General features: G+C 47.9%; 1 protein-coding gene across 1 annotated transcript; it reads right to left on the bottom strand.

The window, feature by feature from the left end:
- Positions 1-2,836: 2,836 nt before the first annotated feature.
- Positions 2,837-5,453, bottom strand: LOC123062307 (uncharacterized). The gene is made up of 4 exons (XM_044485763.1): positions 4,678-5,453; positions 4,483-4,566; positions 4,245-4,380; positions 2,837-3,415 (listed from the first exon to the last, which is right to left on the bottom strand). The coding sequence occupies exons 1-4, from the start codon at positions 5,337-5,339 to the stop codon at positions 3,143-3,145; spliced, it is 1,155 nt and encodes a 384-aa protein (XP_044341698.1). The 5' UTR covers positions 5,340-5,453; the 3' UTR covers positions 2,837-3,142.
- Between the last annotated feature and the right edge of the window lie 14,831 nt (positions 5,454-20,284).

Genomic DNA, 20,284 nt, shown 5'->3' with positions numbered 1-20,284 from the left:
ACCAGGCGTGAGCCCACAGCTTCTAGCTACATTTGGTCTCCGCCGCCGCAGGGTTATGTGCAGGTGTCTTCTGATGCGGCGTTGGATCTTGCTCGTCGTTTTTCTGCGGCGGGTGTGGTGATTCTGGATCATTCTGGCCGGTTTCTGGCTGCCGCTACTGAACCTTTACCTGGCATCTCATCCCCGGAGGTTGCTGAAGCTCTTGCTCTTCGAAGCACTGTCAGGCTAGCTCGGGAGAAGCATCTTCCTAGTGTGGTGTTTCGCTCGGACTGCCTCTCTTTGGTTCAGCGTCTAAATTCTTCAGTCTGTGACAGATCTTTGGTGGGCACCATCGTTGCTGAGATCAAGATGGAGTGTGATGCCCTGGCTTCGTTCTCTTTTATGCATGTTCGTCGGCACTGTAATGTTATAGCTCATGCTTTAGCTAAGTCTAGTTTGAATTCTGAGAGTCCTTGTGTTTTCCTTTCTGCTTCCGATTGTATCCGGAAGACTTTGTGTAATTTGGTTGTTTAATTAATAAAGGCCGAATAAACACTGTTAATACTAGTCAAAATGGACGGCACTGTCATGAATGAATGAAAGTCGGACAACGGTGAGATAGAAAAAGAAGTTGGACGGCTAAATACGAAAGCCACTATTTTAGCCAGTTTTAACCGCAGTTGCATTTCATCGTTCGGGGTACGAAGCTGCAAAGTGAAAAGGATTGGAGCCGTGGAAGAAAAACCACACGCAGTGCACCTGGCGCGTGTGCATGTAACTGGTGGACAAATAAATAGATGACGGCAGGTCGCCGTCATATCAACCGGCCATTGCCTCCCTGTACGACGAGCAAACCAAGCCTGGACAGAATCATAACACCCACTTGCACTTGGCGTCAAATGACGCCTCAGAAGTCGTTCATGAGACGTTGCCGTCGTCGTATTAAATGGCAGAAAGTAACGTCACGTAGATGTATGTGTACATACCTACCACATGCCAGTACGGCATCACCTTGCATGCCAATCTGAGTAACCTTGATCCACAGGCTAGCTAAGCTGTTGCCATCATGAAACCATCAATTAACCCGAGCCCTCCACCGCCACCCGCAGGCCGCAGCATTCATACGCGTGCATACAAACACAACAATGCAAGAACCGCAGCGCGTGCATAAAACAAGCAGCAAGAAAGGTGTACACTGCAGGGAAGGAAGCAAGGCACCAAATACCAAAGGAAGAGCGGCACATGCCAAGATTCCTGCGGGGATGGGAATGGGATGGATGCGCTCGTGAGACCAGGAAACTAGTCCTAGTCGTGTTGGAAACTCACGATGGAAGCAAGCAACCACGGAAACACAGCGCACGGAATGGAAGTAGCTGGCCGGAGAGGCGAGGAGGCGGGTGGCCTGGGTCCGTGTCCCGTGCCGGTCCTCCCATTCGCGCGCACAGCGCATGGACGGATTGGATGGATGGGTCGTCACAGCATCTCCAACAGGCGCCGGTCGCGCCGCGCGGAAAAAATAAATATGCCGCGCGCGCATTGCCTGGTTTGGCGCGGCGCGCAGCGCTGGCTCCAGCAGCCGCGTTAAAATGTAGCGCGCGCGCTGTTCCAGCAACGCGTAAAAATGCAGCGCGCGTGACTCGCACAAACAATATATGCATTCGAAAACAGAAACCAAAAAGATCGAAACAAACAAAAAAATAGTTCAATTTCGTTTATTACAACTCAAACAAACAGTTTATCGTTCAATACAACAAACAGGAAATCTATTGAGCCAACCATGCCAGGAAAGCCGCGAGCTTTGTTCATTGCCAAAAGCCTTGCGACGTCTTCTGCGTTGGAAGATCTCAAATACTCCTCGCCAAACACTTGCACAATCCCGACTGCGAAACGCTTGACACACATGATGGCTTAGCTCTCACCCATAGCCAAGTGATCATCAACTAGATCAGCCGATATACCGTATGCCAACATACGCAAAGCGGCTGTCACCTTCTGAAAGGTGCTATGCCCGAGCTCTCCGGCGGCATTCCTCCTTTGCTGAAAAAAGCGGTCATGGCTCGCTAGTTTCTCTGCAATTCGCCTGAACAACTCGGTGCTCATCCTAAACCGGCGACGAAAATACGACTCGGGATATGTGGTATTCTAGGTGTTTTGTCGAACACCTTGCGGGCGCCGAGCGGCAGCGAGCGCGCGGGCGCTGTTCGTTAGAGGACCAGCACGCGCGCGGGGCGGCGGGACTAGAGGGGGGGGGGCGGAGAAAGCGCGCGGGGGGGGGGGGGGGCGGGGATAGGCCGGGGAAGCGCTGGAATGGTCGCCGGGTGGCGCGGTCGGCGGCGGCGGCGCGCTGGAGAGGGGGTGGGAGGTGCGAGCGAGCGTGCGAGAGTCCAGCGCGCGGGAGCGGGCGCAGCAAATAAGCGGCGCGCGATTACGTTTCGGTCCGCGCGTTAGACTACGTATGCCGCGCGCGCTATTTTCGCGCGCCCGCTGGAGCAACTATTCCGGTTGCGCGCGCTAAAACGGGAGATTTTGGGACACGGCGCTAGTTTAGCGCATCTGTTGGAGATGCTGTGAGGGAGGGCTGCGGATCACATGCGCCAAAGGTGGCGGATCGGGCCCTGCTGTGCCACCACATGGCCTGTCTGCCTGCTTTTAATCCAAGCCACCCACCTCCACATGCACCAGGGTAGCCCACACGGCCTGCCTTCCTTCCTATGATCCGCCCGCCCTCGCTACATCACTATCCTTATCGTGGGAGAACAAAGGGAAGAGAATCATATGCGTGCAGCAGCCATTGCAAAGCTGCTAGCACACCACATGCACGCACGCACCCACCTTGCATCGCACACAAGGCAAGGACTATGCAGATCAATCACACAAAATGACTATACACCAAGCAGCGGCAGCAGCACCCGATTACATGCACGCACGTACCGACTGAACTGGCAGCGATTACCAAGCAAGCTAATTAGGGGCGGCACGCAGTTAATCTACGCGTGCCGACCGAGCACACACACATACACACACACACACTCCCATTTCGTATACTACTACTCCCATGAGTTGAGGGCTGAGGTGAGGCTATCTCGTGTCATCTGTCTCTTCGAGATCTTCTTTTTTTTTCTTCTCTTTTTGTGCGGCGGCCGGTGCATGGCCGGCCGTCGGCTTAGACGGAGGAGGTGGAGGAAGAAGAGGAGCAGACGCGGTGGCGCGGGCAGGAGACGAGGTGGTCGTTGGTGAGCCCGACGGCCTGCATGAAGGAGTGGAGCACGGTGGGGCCGACGAACCGGAAGCCCCGCCGGACCATGTCCTTGCTGATGGACTCCGACTTGGACGTCTTCACCGGGATCTTCCGGCTGTATTTGTACCCCGGCGACAGCGCCTTCTGGTTCACGAACCCCCACACGTACTTGCCAAACGACCCGAAGTCCCTCCTCACCTGCACGCCAAAACATCCTTAGATTTTCTTCCTTCTTCTTCTAAACCTAATGAGGCTTAATTAAGATACTACTCTATTTAATTAACAGGTTGTACGTAGAATGTATTAGTTTGTACGTACAAGTATTATACAGGTTAAAAATACTCCGTGGTCGGTGTGCTTCTGACAAAACAGGTGGCGTCATCTACCTACATGCGTAGTACTTATTAGTGAGGGCTGTGGTGGTTGATTGGTGGTTAGGCGCCTAACATAATTGCGAGCGGTTACGTCGTGTGGAACACTCACACTACTCTTCTCAACCACGGAGGAGAATATTTTGTGGACTGTTGCATGAGCGTCTTTTCCTTCCAGCTATCAAATGTTGCATCCCTCTTTTTGGTTGCATCGCATCGAGCTTTATGAGACGCACTTGCCTTGCTTATGCAAAGTATAGTGCCATTTAAATAGCACTTGCTGCCCATACAAGAGCTGTCCACCACTAGGGTGTAAGCTGTCAGGGATTCTGCTAAGCTTCGCTTTCACTTAAACTGTGATATTACGAGTAATGCTACACGTACAAACGATTTACAAGGTTTTACAAAAAGAGTTAATTTGATTGGTCAATAGATGGGGAAGTGTCCCTCTGAAAATCAGGGGGGCAAATTTATGATTGGTTAGTAGATGGAAAAAATCCTAGTGAGCGTGTAAGCGTGTAATTGCGTGTAACTCTTTGTATGTTTAGCAGTATTGGTGATACTACTGCCTTGTCAACTCTACTGTCAATCGGGAGCAGTAACACAAACAGAAAAAATCTAAGATATGGCAAATGGGCGCGGCGGACGGTAGGTACCTCGAGCATGCGGCAGGCGTTGTTGACGGCGCCTCGGATGGTGCCCAAGTCCAGCCCGTACCCGGCGCTCACGGAGGCCATCTGCTTCTCCGTGTACTTGGCGACCGCGTCCACGTCGAACCCGGAGAATGCCTCCCTATTCGTCACCAGGCACAGGCGCAAAATCAGCACAGACATCGCGGCAAATGCAAGCAAAACAAAACAGCATGGGCGATCGCTCTGCATGCTCCAAACCAACCTGTAGATGTGTCTCCTCCTGAGGATGGAAGCCCAGTCGGCCCCGACCTGCACGCCGGACAGCGTCAGCATCTCGAACAGCAGCCTGTCGACCGGCCAAGAAAAGAAAATGTGAGAAACCATCGCTGCCAAGATCGGCCGGTTTTGATGTGATGTGATGTAGTGCTGTGGTTGGGCGGAAATGGCGGCCACTCACTCGTCCTCGTGCACCGGCACGCCCCACTCCTCGTCGTGGTACGCGACGTACACGGGGTCCGAGTACGCCGTGATGAAGCTGCAGCGCTTCTCCTCCGGTGCAGCGGCGGGCGTGGCGGGCGCTGTCGCGGTGGCGGTGGCGGTGGCCCCGACCTTGCCCTCCACCCGGGAGAAGGAGGCGGTGCGGCCGTAGTGCGCGATCCGCATCTTGCGCTGCGCCTGCGCCTGCGTCACGTGCTCCCGCTGCGCCGCCGCGATGCTCCCGGCGGGGCCGGCCAGCTCGAACGCCTCCAGCGCCGCGAACGTCACCACCGGCAGCACGGCGCCGCTCTTCTTGCCCGCCTGCTTCCTGTTCTTGTCCGCGCCCGTGGACGCCGCCGCCCTGGCGCCCGCCGCCTTGGCTCCCGCCGCCTTTGCCGAAGTAGGCGGCAGTAGGTAAGGCGTCGCGGCCGCCGCGCCGGTGTTCTTGGGCGCTGCCGTGCAGGTGATGGCGGCGGCGGCAGCGGCATTGTCGTACGCAGCAGGCATCGAGAGCGACTTCTGCAGGGACTTCTTGAGCGGCTTGGCGCCTTCCGGCGCCGCGACGCGGTTGCCGCCCGGCTGCAGGACCGGGCGGCCGTCGATCTGGGCGACGCCGGCGGACTTGACGTTGGAGTTACACATTTTGCCTGGGAGGGAGACTGTCTGGGTTCGATTCGAGGCGTGGTGGTTCACGGCGCTTTGAGCTGGCTGTGAGATGTGATATGAGGACTGCGGTGGATTGTGGTGCGGCGAGCGAGGCGGTATATATAAGCGGGGAGCTGGGCGCGGATGACGAAAGGTAGACGAAGGTGGTAGGGACGGGGAGGATGTGAGGTGGCGAGCAAGGGTGGGGACAGGTCACAGGTGAGGTGAGGTGAGGAGAAGTCTCTGTGCATGGCTGCATGCATTGGAGTTTTGGAGCCAATGCTCCTGCAGTGACGGTTAGCTTGCTTTTGATATTCTTTTCGTGTTGTATCCAACGGCTTGGGCGGTAAGGATCGGTTGGGATTGGTCAACTTGTCTTCTGGCTTATTGTAGATTTTTGAGAAATATAATTCATGGCCGGCATATAACCTACTTTTTGTCCTGCTTGCCAAGTTTCAACTTTCAACGAACTTGTTCATAAAATTATGAAGAGGATTAATGCTTGGAAAGAGTAGTGCTTATCAGTTGCTGGAAAAGAAACTTTGCTCAAAGCAATTGCCCGAGCCATTCCGATTTATGCAATGTCAATATTTAAATGACCAAGTTTTTTTAAAAGTATTTAAATTACCAAAAGGTATCTGCAAAAAACATGGCTTATGTAATTGCCAATTTCTGGTGGGGAGATGATGGAAATAGTAGTAAAATGCACTGGTTTGCATGATGAAAATTTTGTTTCCAAAGAGTCTTGGAGCGTTGCGATTCTGTGACTTGCACTCGTTCGGTTTAGCTATGTTGGCCAAGCAAGCTTGGATAATGTTATGCAATCCTAATTTCTTATGTGCTACAATATAAAAGCTAAACACTATCAAAATCAGAGCATTCTTGAAGCTGGACTGGAAAAAGGGTCTTCTTTCACGTGGCAACGTATTTTTGCGGGCATCCAAACTTTTAAAAGAAGTTGTATTTGGAGAGTCAAATAACATTTGGAAAGATCCATCTATTACCAGAATTCTGGACAGGAAGGTAATTACGCAAAGAGGTAATATTCTAATAAATAAGGTGTCTCACTTGATTGTCCCATCTTCGGGACAATAGGATGAAGAATTGATTTGGTCTGTCTTTACACCTATAGATGCTTCCAGAATACTGAGTATTCCTTTGAGTCCGAATGGGCTTGATGATTTTGTTGCTTGGCATTATAACCACAATGGGATTTTCTCGGTAAAATCAACATATCATGTGGAATGGAGATATAAATATTAGTACTCATGATAATACTGCTGATATGTTGACAAAGCTAGTTCATGTTGCTAAGTTTGAGTTTTCCTCAGACTTAGTTGGTATAATACATTAGCCCTAGTGGTTGTTTGGCGCCGAAGTGTTTTCTTCGTTGTTCAGAGAGGAGGTTCTCATTCATGCTACAAGATGGAATTTGTCTCAAGGTGGAGTTTTTATATTGTGACCCAAATTCAAGTATAAAGACAAAAACTAAGTTTTGACGAGCGAGCGGAGCGAGGCCCGTCGCCGGTAGGCTTGGGCCGGACCTCCCACAATATAGTGAACTTATGTTGGTTGGCGCCCATGTTTTTTTCTCTCGAGTTTGAGGGGTTTTCCACGTTAAAATCTCGTGTCTCCTGTGTTGATTTCGTTCTTCGTCGTTTGATTTTCCCGTTGTATCTCTAACAGGTACTAACCCAATATGGAAGAAAGTTTGGTCACTTCCAGTTCCTGGAGAGGTGAAAACATTTTCTATGGAAAGTGTTGCACGGAGCCATTCCCGTTAAATCAACCTTGGTGAATCGACATTGGGACTGATAGCTTGTGTCCTGTATGTCGCACATATCAAGAGTATCTAAAACATCTCTTATTCGGCTATAAACCAGCACAGGAGATGTGGGAGACGCTACAGTTAGAGCAGTTGACAACGGATGCTTCCACCGTTGACAGAGCAGGATCATCAATCTTGGAAGAGCTCCCGGACTCATCTTCGGGTCCATTACTTGAATCACCGTATGTTGGAGTCATAGAGGTTGTCGTCGTGGCAGCATGGTACCTCTGGTGGATTAGAAGAACGGTCTCGCGTAATGACAGAACTTCACCGGCAGCAAGCTAGAAACTTGTAGTTTATCTCTTTGTTCTAACTTCATGAAGGAAACCCAGAGGTCGAATGGTAGAGAAATTAATTGTGAAATGGGTTAAGCCAGAAGCAGGCCATGTTAGACTCAATGTCGATGCCTCCTATCATAGAGAAGATGGAGATGTGGCGACAGGGCAATTCTAATAGGCAGGTTTGGAAACTTTCTGGATGGCTCTTGCTCTTTTGTTTCTCATGCTTCGTTAGCCTTGATGATGGAATATGTGGCGATGAGAGAAGGGTTAGCACCAGTGGAATTTCTAGGCTACCATCAAATTGTTGAGTAATCTGATTGCTTGGGGGTCATTGAAGCTTGCAGAGGTGGTAACACGTGGTGGAATGAAGGAGCGGCAGTATTCGCGGATTGTGTCAATTTGGTTGTGGAAATAGGTTCAGTTCACTTTTCTCACTGTTTTTCGGGAGGCCAATGGCGTTGCACACGAGATTGCTAATCATAGTTATGATAATCATTTATTTTGTAATTGGGTAGATGAACCTCCTTCTATTGTTCATGTATCTCTGGTGAATGATGTAAGTGTGCTTATTTGATCAATAAAGTAAGCCAGTACATGATGACATTTCCTAAAAGAACTTGTTCATAACAGTAACTTTGTTCATGTTCATAATGCTTGGCAATGGCAAGAGCAGATTGAGAATGTCGAGCCTTGCCAAATCTTCTGTTTTGTATAAAAAATTGAAGCAGGGGAAAAAGACTTACTCATTCATTATTTAAGAAGGAGAGCTTAGAATACATAAAGCCGACTTCACAACATAGACCGTCGAAGAAAACAGACACACATGAATTACTCTCGCAGCATGATTATGCTCAAATGCCTAGCCCTACGATGATCCACGATTTTTCCTTCTCTTGGATGAGTTTTAGTATGTAATAGGGCGACGGCGATTTCTTCCTGAAGACTCTAGCATTTCTCTTGTTCCAGATAACCCAATAGACAAACACTGTGACTGAGGCCATGATCCAGTTCGTCGTATTCGGTTTTGACATGCTTGTCCACCAACACTTGACATTGTGTTCCGCTAGCCAACTATTTATCTCCAGAGCCCCTAATCCAAGCCAGTTCTCGACCATTCTCCAAATGCACGGTGTAAACCGACATTTAAAGAAGAGGTGGGCAGATGTCTCGTTAGCCCTCCTGCAAAGGTACAGAGGCCACGATTTTCCCAAACCCTCTTCTTCAATCTATCCACTACCCATAATCTATTTTGAAGAACTAACCAAGAGAAGAACTTGACCTTGGGAGGTGCCGAGACCTTCCAAATGGTCTTGTTCATGGTGGTCGACGGGGGTACGAATAATTGGGACCAATAAGTAGAAGCCACTGATAACTGTCCATACACCACAAATTTCCAAGAGATGTCATCATCAACGTCCATTTCTAATTGCATGTGCTCGATACACACCCAGAGGTCCACAAACTCAGCAATATGACTGGGTTGATCTTGTGCACCCAAACATTGTCCCGCAAGGCATCCCTCACGAACCAATTCTTGCACTTGGAGGCCGCAAATAAGAGGGATGGTGATATCCTTTGGCCTTTTCCCTTGCAACCACGACGTATCCCAAAAGGCATCTTCCCACCATTTCCAAAGGTAATTAGGTGTAAGCATAAAATAGGTTCATATCCACCTCGGTGCACGGTTTCCCCAACCTGACCCACAACTTACTTGGATCCTTCCATGCCACCCAGGGCCATCTAAGTCCGAAAGCTCTCACAAATTTTCCCAAGTGAAGGATCCCAAGCCCACCTAGATGGTTAGGACGGCAGACTCTCTCCCAGTTGATCTTGCATTTTTCTCCTGCAGTTTTATCGCTAGCGGACCAAAGAAATGCACACTAAATCTTGTTGATGTTCCACATCACACCTGGGGGCATAAAGGGGGGATGTGGTAAATGACTTGTCAAGTAAGGACCGATTTCACCAAGGTCGCCCGGCTGATCGTGGTTGTCGGTGTCAAAACCGGCGGATCTCGGGTAGGGGGTCCCGAACTGTGCGTCTAAGGCGGATGGTAAGAGGAGGCAGGGGACATGATGTTTTTCCCAGGTTTTGTCCCTCTTGATGGAAGTAAAACCCTATGTCCTGCTTGATTTATTCTTGATAATATGAGTAGTACAAGAGTTGATCTACCACGAGATTGGAGAGGCTAAACCCTAGAAGCTAGCGTATGGTATGATTGTATGTTGTCCTACGGACTAAAACCCTCTGGTTTATATAGACACCGACGGGGGCTAGGGTTACACAAGGTCGGTTACAAAGGAGGAGATATACATATCCGTATTGCCTAGCTTGCCTTCCACGCCAAGTAGAGTCCCATCCGGACATGGGACGAAGTCTTCAATCTTGTATCTTCGTAGTCCAACAGTTCGGCCAAAGGATATAATCCGGATGTCCGGATACCCCCTAATCTAGGACTCCCTCAGTAGCCCCCGTACCAGGCTTCAATGACGATGAGTCCGGCGCGCAGTGTTGTCTTCGGCATTGCAAGGTGGGTTCTTCTCCAAATTTCGAATGTTTGTTAAGCAGTGTCTGGTCCCATAAATGTTGGACCTCTTGGCTTCTGCGCCCAATAAGGGCTATCTTCCACACGTCGAATGAATACGAGGCGCCAGGGCGTTTTTACATTCGCCCCCCTAGCCAGACAAATAAATTGTCTATTAAAGGGATGGGGATTCTTAGATCCAATCCATACCATCCTCCCCCAGCGAGAATCCATCGGAGCGCGCTTCAGAAAGATCCACTGCAGCATGGCCGACCTCCGCAGCTCCTCCTCCCGCCCCCATATCCCTAAGCCCGGTGATTGGGAGAGGTGTTCAGTCCCATACAGTCGATTAGTTGAACTGCAGACTAAGGGATTTCTCCCTCCAGCGTATATGGTTCCCGTCCGAGCCGGGCTCGCCACCTACAATGGCAGGAACAAGCGGAGAGCTTCCCCAGCCCCTCTACGGGGGAGCGGGTATGCCTTGTTCCTTATTTATTAAGGGGACTCATATTTCCAATTCATCCGTTCCTCCGCGGGCTCCTGGAGTTTTACGGCCTCCAACTACATAATTTCACCCCTGCTTCCATATTACACATCGCCGGCTATGTTGCCCTTTACGAGTTATTCCTGGGCTGCGAGGCTCATTTCGAGCTGTGGAAAGGGTTATTTTGCCTCGTCCCTCGCGCACAGAAGGGGTCACTTTATCAAGTGGGCGGAGCCGAAATATGGCGCATCGCCGAAACCGGATACCTGTCCGGTACTTCGAAGAAGACGTCCAAAGACTGGCCTTCGGAATGGTTTTATATGGAGGACGTCCCCCTTCCGGACCCTGTTTGGCGGGGTCTTCCTGAGTTCAGCAATGCTCCTCTGAAGAAACGCCGAAGTTGGCGCCCACGGAGCCCCCATGAGGAAGACAATGGAGAAGTCCTTTACCTGATGAACCGGATTAAAGCGCTGGCTCAATCAGGATTGACAGTAATTGAGGTTATGTCAATATGCATAATGCGGGGAGTGCAACCACTTCAATATCGAGGGCACCCCCTGTGGTGTTTTAACGGGGAAGATGACGCCACCCGTTGCGGGCGTAAGGGTCCGGACAACGCTGCCACTTTAGCAAAAATTATGTCCGAATTGTTCAAGGGAGAGGAAGAGGAGTTTATCCGCATCAAGCCATGGGATGGATTCTCCATGTAAAACCCTCTAAGCTGGGTGAGTTATATCTCCTTACTCCCATTCTTCCCGCATTCTTTGTCGTAGATACTCACCTTGCCATTTTGCGGCAGGAACTGCAAAAAGTCATAAGGGAGGTCAGCAGCCCATCTCCACAACCAAAGGACCCTGACCGGGCCCTCGATCCCGGACTCGAAGAAGATCCGAACATATTCGTGGAGATGATAGACCAGCAGTTCTATCAATTAACTGTGATGACGCCATGGTGGCCATTACGGCCGACTATCCCGGACTGCTTCCTGCGTCGCACGTAAGAAAAACCAAAAATCCCAACTCCAAAAACTAGGATCCCCTTTTAGACACTTCACCTACCATATACATATGGTGTTTTACAGGGAAGGCATTCGGGACGCCATGCCGAACCCGCAGCAACTCGCCAACAAGAGGCACTGAGGCCGGGCAGGCCAAAAAGGAAAGCGGTCAGGATGGAGAGTTGGCGCAGAGGTATGACAGGAACCCCGCTCCGTGGTTGTCGTCTTTCTTGAAATGTAATGAAGTCCATGTTTCTTTAACAGAAAAAATGCTTGCCGGAATATGTCCAGTGAGGCTGCCGATCACGCTTCCACCAGTCGGGCTCCAGGACCGGACATAGAGGCGGAAGCCGACATGGGGCAGACGCCGGATACTCCCCCTACAGAGGGTGCGGATAGGCTATCCGCTACAAATTCAGAAGTGGAGAGCGCCATGAATCATAGGCATCGCCGGGCCGTACTCCGTGACACTTGCTTCTCACCAGAGGCATTTGATGCCTTCAATTCTGGAGAGGCGTACCTCCGTGCTGCTCAAAATGGTCTAGCCAGAGCCACAGACCAGTATGTAAAGGATGTACGGGTAAGCAAATCTGACTATTATATGTATCAGTAGCCCCTGAGACTTGAAACAGTTAGCAGAACTGATTTAAGGACCATCTTATTGTGCAGGTTCTTACAGAGAAGAATACTAGACTGTCACAGGAGCTGGAGGAATGCAAGACCCAACTTCGGGCCGCTGTTGCCGCATTGAAGGAACCTAAAAAGTCCCCAGATGGTAACATTTCTTTCAAAGAATGATAGGTACCATATAGCGTGCGGCATGGCTGCAGATCTAACAATAGATGTTGCAGATGAATCCGGAGAGAATCCGGAGGACTAGCATGCCGTATGACAGCTAAAGGCTGGCGAACGCGTGCTGACTGAGGTCAGGCGGGAGAAAAAAAATCTCCAAGACGCCAATACCAAGATGAGCGTGGAACTGAAAGATGTTCGAGCCCAGCTTGCGGACTCCGAGAAGGAGAATAAGCGGCTTCGACGCGGCATATTCAGTAAGTGCTTGAACGAACCCTTAAAAAATGGGACGGCGGAGAAGCTGGCTAACAGAGTTATGTCTGTAGGTATGCTGACGGGTCGTCCCGCGGAGGAGATGCCCGGGTCTGCGGGTGATCTTCTATCCGAGCTCTCACAACTGCACGAACAAGTTCGGCAGGTGATGCAAGGTATTGCCCAGGCCTTGTGGCCATCAGTATCCCTGCCAGAAGGTGTTGGAGAGCTTGCGGAGAAGCTCAAGGGAGCACAGCGACGCTTCCGATTATGGAAGATATTTGCATGCCGTCAAGGTGACAGGGAAGCCTGGGCCATGGTGAAGACGCGGTATACCAAGGCTGACCCAAATCACATGGCCGAGGTCGGACCTATGGGGCCCGATGGGAAAGAGATCCCCGTTAGCTTAGTCTATGGGCAAGTAGAATTAGCCGCAAAGTATTCCCAACAGGATTGTAGGCTAGATCGCCTGTTGGATGGTATAGAAGAGGAATTTAGTCAATCTGCATGACTATGTAATTAAAGTGACATGTATAATGCCTTCTAGCCGGATTGTAAATCATTTGTCATGACGGACCTTTTCGCTTCAACCTCGGGACCCGATAGTCCAGAGTGTATCCGAATACCCGCTCATTTATATAAGAACCGGGGTATGCGTGGATACCAGGCGTAGGGGTCATTAGTGCTTGAACAGACAAGTGCCCAACTAGTTATGTTATATTACATGGGTAGTAAGAAACATCTTCCAGGGAGAATAGTTCCGTTAAGGGTTTCTTTTCCTGGGTACGCATGCCCTAAAGTGCATGTCCGGACTGCGAGAGGAAACGCAGGCAAAAAACATCTGGGGGCACATATGGAAAATAAATAAAAATCATCTTTTGTTCACCGACTGAATATTCCCTTAAGAATGCTAGCTTTCGGCTTCACCCAGTCCGAGGTACACATCCGGCTGACCCGACAGTAACAATCGCAGAGGTGCTCCCCTTATGCCCTAGCCGAATTAACGGGAACGTAGGGCATAAATACAAGAGTCAGGCAACCCAGCTTGGCCAAAACTTAAGTCATATCGATGCATATAATGGCGAAGAAAAGGTACATGCAGAAGAATAACATATGTGCTGGGCATGAAGCCCAGATAGATAATTAAGCTTCTGTGTAAGAAGCCCCCAGGTAGAATGCGCGCGGTTAGCGCATCTATAATGTGCAGGCGAGGCACAAGTTGGCCCTTGAAGGCCTAGAGAAAGAATAAAAGAAAGAAAGAGAAAAGTACAGATAATGTATATGCAAAAAATGGACAGAGGAAGGAGACGAACATAGAGTCCGGCGCTAGGCATAGAATCTTCGGAGCCTGGCTGCGTTCCATGGGTTCGGCTCAAGTCGATTATTCGATGCATCCCGCAGACGGTACGCTCCACCGGTCAGAACTTGGTCAATAATGAAGGGACCTTCCCATTTGGGCTCGAGCTTGGACTTTTTCTTCTCCGGCAGACGTAGAACTAACTCGCCAACATTATAAGTTTTGGCCCGTACTTCTCTGCTTTGGTATCTGCGAGCCTGTTGCTGATAAAATGCGGAACAGGATTTTGCCACGTCGCGCTCCTCCTCCAGGGTGTCCAGACTGTCCTGCTGGTCGAGCTCGGCTTCTCTTTCTTCGTACATGCGCACTCGAGGTGAGTCATGAATTATGTCGCATGGCAGAACTACCTCTGCGCCGTACACCATAAAGAAGGGTGTATATCCGGTAGTACGATTCGGTGTGGTCCGCAGCCCGCAGAGTACGGAGTCGAGCTCCTCTACCCAGTGCGTGTTAGACTCCTTTAAGGACCGCACTAATCTGGGTTTAATGCCGCTCATGATAAGACCATTTGCTTGCTCAACTTGGCCGTTGGTATGTGGGTGATAGACGGAAGCATAATCGAGCTTGATGCCCATGTTGCTGCACCAGATTTTTACCTCATCGGCCGTGAAGTTCGTGCCGTTGTCAGTGATGATGCTGTGGGGGACGCCATAACGGTGTACGGCCCTAGATATGAAGTCTATCACCGGTCCAGATTCGGCTGTTTTAACAAGTTTGGCTTCTATCCATTTGGTGAATTTATCCACCATGACCAGTAAGTATTTTTTCTTATGGGTTCCTCCTTTAAGGGGTCCAACCATGTCAAGCCCCCAGACCGTGAAGGGCCAGGTAATGGGGATTGTTTGGAGGGCGGTGGGTGGCATATGGCTTTGGTTTGCAAAAAGCTGGCAACCGGCGCAGTGTTGGACCAAGTCCTGTGCGTCTGCCCGGGCCGTCGGCCAATAAAACCCTATACGGAAGGCCTTGCTTACAAGGGCCCGGGCTGCGGCGTGGTGGCCGCCAAGTCCGGCGTGAATTTCTGCCAAAAGCTTCCGCCCTTCCTCTTCGGAGATGCACCTTTGAAGGACTCCGGTAGTGCTTTTTTTATACAACTCTCCCTCGTGGACCCTGTAGGCTTTAGATCGCCGCACTATGCAGCGTGCCTCATTTTGGCCCGCGGGAAGTTCCTGCCTAGTTAGGTAGGCCAAGAATGGTTCTGTCCACGGGGCAATGATGGCCATTATGACGTGGGCTTAAGGTGTTATTTCGGTGGCAGAGCCTCCGATTATGTCAGAGTGTTCGGCATCGAGCATTTTGGCCGAGTCCGGACTATTATTACCGGTGTCCCCTTCCCATGCCACGGATGGCTTAAACAACCTCTCTGAAAATATGTTGGGGGGGACCGCATCGCGTTTTGCGCTGATGCGGGCGAGGATATCCGCCGCCTGATTGTTTTCCCGGGCCACATGGTGAAATTCGAGCCCCTCGAACCGAGCTGACATCTTTAGGACAGCGTTTTGATAGGCCGCCATCTTCGGATCTTTGGCATCGAAGTCTCCATTTATTTGGGATATTGCGAGGTTCGAATCCCCACGCACCTCTAGGCGTTGAATGCCCATGGAAACAGCCATCCGAAGACCATGTAATAGGGCTTCGTATTCGGCTGTGTTGTTGGAGTCTGTATACAGTATCTGCAGTACGTATTGCACTGTATCTCCAGTTGGGGACGTCAGGACGACGCCAGCCCCCAGACTAGCCAGCATTTTGGAGCCATCGAAGTGCATGATCCAATTGGAGTATGCGCCGTACTCTTTAGGGAGTTCGGCTTCCGTCCATTCGGCGACAAAGTCGGCCAATACTTGCGATTTAATGGCTCACCGAGATTTGTCTGTTATGTCGAACGGGAGGAACTCAATGGCCCATTTGGCAATCCGGCCCGTGGCGTCGTGGTTGTTTATAATATCATTAAGTGGCACTTCCGAGGCTACTGTAATCGAGAACTCTTGAAAGTAGTGTGATACGTCTCCGTCGTATCTACTTTTCCAAACACTTTTGCCCGTGTTTTGGACTCTAACTTGTATGATTTGAATGGAACTAACCCGGACTGACGCTGTTTTCAGCAGAATTGCCATGGTGTTGTTTTATGTCCAGAAAACAAATATTCTCGGAATGACCTGAAACTCCACGGAACATATTAGAAAAATAATAAAAAATCCTCACCAAAGATGAAGACCAGGGGGCCCACACCCTTCTCACGAGGGTGGGGGGCGCCCCCCTAGGGCGCGCCCCCTACCTCGTGGGCCCCCTGGATGCCCTCCGATGCCAAATCCAACTCTATATATTTGCTTTCAGAGAGAAAAAAAACCAGAGAGAAGAAATCATCGCGTTTTACGATACGGAGCCGCCGCCAAGCCCTAAAACCTCTCGGGAGGGCTGATCTGGAGTCCGTTCGGGGCTCCGGAGAGGGGGATTCGTCGCTGTCATCATCATCAACCATCCTCCATCACCAATTTCATGATGCTCACCGCCATGCGTGAGTAATTCCATCATAGGCTTGCTGGACGGTGATGGGTTGGATGAGATTTATCATGTAATCGAGTTAGTTTTGTTAGGGTTTGATCCCTAGTATCCATTATGTTCTGAGATTGATGTTGCTATGACTTTGCTATGCTTAATGCTTGTCACTAGGGCCCGAGTGCCATGATTTCAGATCTGAACCTATTATGTTTTCATGAATATATGTGAGTTCTTGATCCTATCTTGCAAGTCTATAGTCACCTACTATGTGTTATGATCTGGCAACCCCGAAGTAACAATAATCGGGACCACTCCCGGTGATGACCATAGTTTGAGGAGTTCATGTATTCACTATGTGTTAATGATTTGTGCCGGTTCTCTATTAAAAGGAGGCCTTACTATCCCTTAGTTTCCAATAGGACCCCGCTGCCACGGGAGGGTAGGACAAAAGATTTCATGCAAGTTCTTTTCCATAAGCACGTATGACTATATACGGAATACATGCCTACATTACATTGATGAATTGGAGCTAGTTCTGTGTCACCCTATGTTATGACTGTTACATGATGAACCGCATCCGGCATAATTATCCATTACTGATCTGGTGCCTACGAGTTTTCCATATACTGGTTTACGCTTATTTACTTTTCCGCTGCTACTATTACAATCACTACAAAATACCAAAAACATTACTTTTGCTGTCTTTACTTTTGTTGCCGCTACCACCACTATCATATTACTTTGCTACTAAACACTTTGCTGCAGATACTAAGTTTCCAGGTGTGGTTGAATTAACAACTTAGCTGCTAATACTTGAGAATATTCTTTGGCTCCCCTTGTGTCGAATTAATAAATTTGGGTTGAATACTCTACCCTCGAAAGCTGTTGCGATCCCCTATACTTGTGGGTTATCAAGACAAATTTCTGGCGCCGTTGCCGGGGAACATAGCTCTATTCTTTGAGTCACTTGGGATTTATATCTGCTTATCACTATGAAGAACTTGAGAGATCCAAAAACCAAGATCTATCCCTCAACTACGAGGGGAGGTAAGGAACTGCCATCTAGCTCTGCACTTGATTCACCTTCTATTATGAGTAAGTTAGCGACACCTACACCTGCTTCTGCTATTCGTTCTGATATGTCGCATGTTATTGATGATGCCACTTCTACTATGCATGATACTTATGATGAAACTGCTTCTATGCCTGATACTACTGTGCCCCTTAGTGAATTTCTTGATGAACAAATTGCTAGGGCTAGAGAAAAAGAAATTATTGAATCTGAATACGATGATGATAGTGATGATGAAAATATGCCTGTTATTCCTGAGGGCTATCTTTTTGATATGGAATCTTCTGCCGCTATTTTAGCTTGCAGAGATAGATATGAGCTTAAGAGGTTATTAATTAAATGGAACAAAGAATCACTTAGAGATAAAATGAAACCTGACCCTGCTTTTCTTACTTCACCTATATGTGTACCTGATAAGGATTAGGAATTCTCTGTTGATCCTGATATAATTACTTTGATTGAATCTGATCTGTTTTATGGCTATGACTCTGAAATTGTTGTGGCACATCTTACTAAGTTAAATGATATAGCTGCCCTGTTCACTAATGATGAGAGATCACGTTACTTTTATATACTCAAAATATTTCCGTTCTCATTAAAGGGTGATGCTAAGATATGGTTTAATTCTCTTGATCCTGGTTGTGTGCGTAGTCCCCAGGATATGATTTATTACTTCTCTGCTAAATATTTCCCTGCTCATAAGAAACAAGCTGCTTTGAGGGAAATATACAACTTTGTGCAAATTAAAGAAGAGAGTCTCCCACAACCTTGGGGGAGGCTTCTCAAGTTACTTAATGCTTTGCCTGATCATCCTCTTAAGAAACCTGAAATACTTGATATCTTTTATAAGACTAACTGATGCTTCCAGAGATTACCTGGATAGTTGTGCTGGTTCTCTTTTCAGTGAAAGAACACTGGATGAAGCTGAAATCCTATTGAATAATATGTTGACAAATGAAAATAATTGGGCACCTCCCGAGCCAACTCCTGCTCCAATTACTGAACCAATTCCTAAACCAACTCCGAAGAAGAGAGGTGTTCTATTTCTCAGTCCCGAAGACATGTAAGAGGCAAAGAAATCTATGAAAGAAAAAGGTATTAAAGCTGAAGACGTTAAGAATTTACCTCCTATTGAAGAAATACATGGTTTTAATTCACCGCCTATTGAAGAAACATATGATCTTAATTCTTTATTTACTGAAGAACATCTTGATCCCAATATCCCGACACATGTAGTAAAGGTAAATTCTCTCTATAGATATGATAAAGCTGAAGTCCCTCCTACTAAAATTGCTAGTCAGTGCTTGGATGAGTTTGATAACTTTATGTTTAAGCAAGACGACTTCAATGCTTGTTTTGGTAGATAATTAAAAGAAAATGCTTATATGATTAGACGCTTGGGTGATTATATGGCTGATATTAAAGGTGAACTTAAACTTGTTAGCAAACATGCTTCTATGGTTACCACTCAAGTAGACCAAGTACTTAAGGCTAAAAAAGAAGTGCTTGATGAAATGAATAGTAAGAAAAATGATTATGTTGTTAGAGTGGCTACTAGAACTGGTAGAATGACTCAGGAACCTTTGTATCCTGAAGGCCACCCTAAGAGAATCGAGCAAAATTCTCAAAGAAATAATATTGATGTTCCTAGTTCTTCTAAAAAGAAGAAGAAAATTTATAGAACTGTGCAAACTTCTAGTGAACCTATTGCTGAACCACCTGATAATCCAAATGATATTTCTATGTCCGATGCTGAAACACAATCTGGTAATGAACATGAACCTAGTAAAATATTAATGATGATGTTCATGATGATGCTCACCCTAGTAATAATAATGATGTAGAAATTGAACCTGTTGTTGATCTTGATTACCCACAATCAAAGAATCAATGTTATGATAAAAGAGACTTTGTTGCTAGGAAACATGGTAAAGAAAGGGAACCTTGGGTTCAGAAACCCATGCCTTTTCCTCCGAAACCATCCAAGAAAAAGGATTTTGAGGATTTGAGCGTTTTGCTGAAATGATCAGGCCTATCTTTTTGCGTATGAGATTAACTGATGTGCTCAAAACAAATCCTTATGCTGAATATATGAAGGATATCATTACTAATAAAAGAAAGATACCGGAAGCTGAAATTTCCACCATGCTTGCTAATTATACTTTTAAGGGTGGAATACCAAAGAAACTTGGAGACCCCAGAGTACCTACTATACCTTGCTCCATTAAAAGAAATTATATTAAAACTGCTTTATGTGATCTTGGAGCCGGTGTTAGTGTTATGCCTCTCTCTTTATATCGTAGACTTGACTTGGATAAGCTGACACCTACTGAAATATCTTTGCAAATGGCTGATAAATCAACTGCTATACCTGTCGGTATCTGTGAGGATGTGCCTGTTGTGGTTGCAAGCGTTACTATTTTAACGGACTTTGTTATACTTGATATTCCCGAGGATGATAGTATGTCTATTATTCTTGGAAGACCTTTTCTTAATACTGCAGGGGCTGTTATTGATTGCAACAAAGGCAATGTCACTTTTCATATTAATGGTAATGAGCATACGGTACACTTTCCGAGGAAACAACCTCAAGTTCATAGTATCAACTCTATTGGAAAAATTCCATCGATTATATTTGGAGGTTTTGAATTTCCTCTTCCTACTGTCAAGAATAAATATGATATTCTTATTATTGGTGACGTGCATATCCCCATTGAGATAACTTAGTGTTATTCAAAATTTCTCCGGTTACATGATTATCAGAATGAGTTTGTTAACAAGACTTGATCAACCTTGTTAGTGGATTCTTTTTGATGAGCATGAGATGGATGAAACTAGAAGCACAAACTTCTGTACCCC

This window comes from Triticum aestivum, chromosome 3A, assembly GCF_018294505.1.
Source record: "Triticum aestivum cultivar Chinese Spring chromosome 3A, IWGSC CS RefSeq v2.1, whole genome shotgun sequence".
Lineage (NCBI taxonomy): Eukaryota > Viridiplantae > Streptophyta > Magnoliopsida > Poales > Poaceae > Triticum > Triticum aestivum.
The sequence above is the reverse complement of the archived record's forward strand: the minus strand, read 5'-3'. Positions and strand labels throughout refer to the sequence as shown.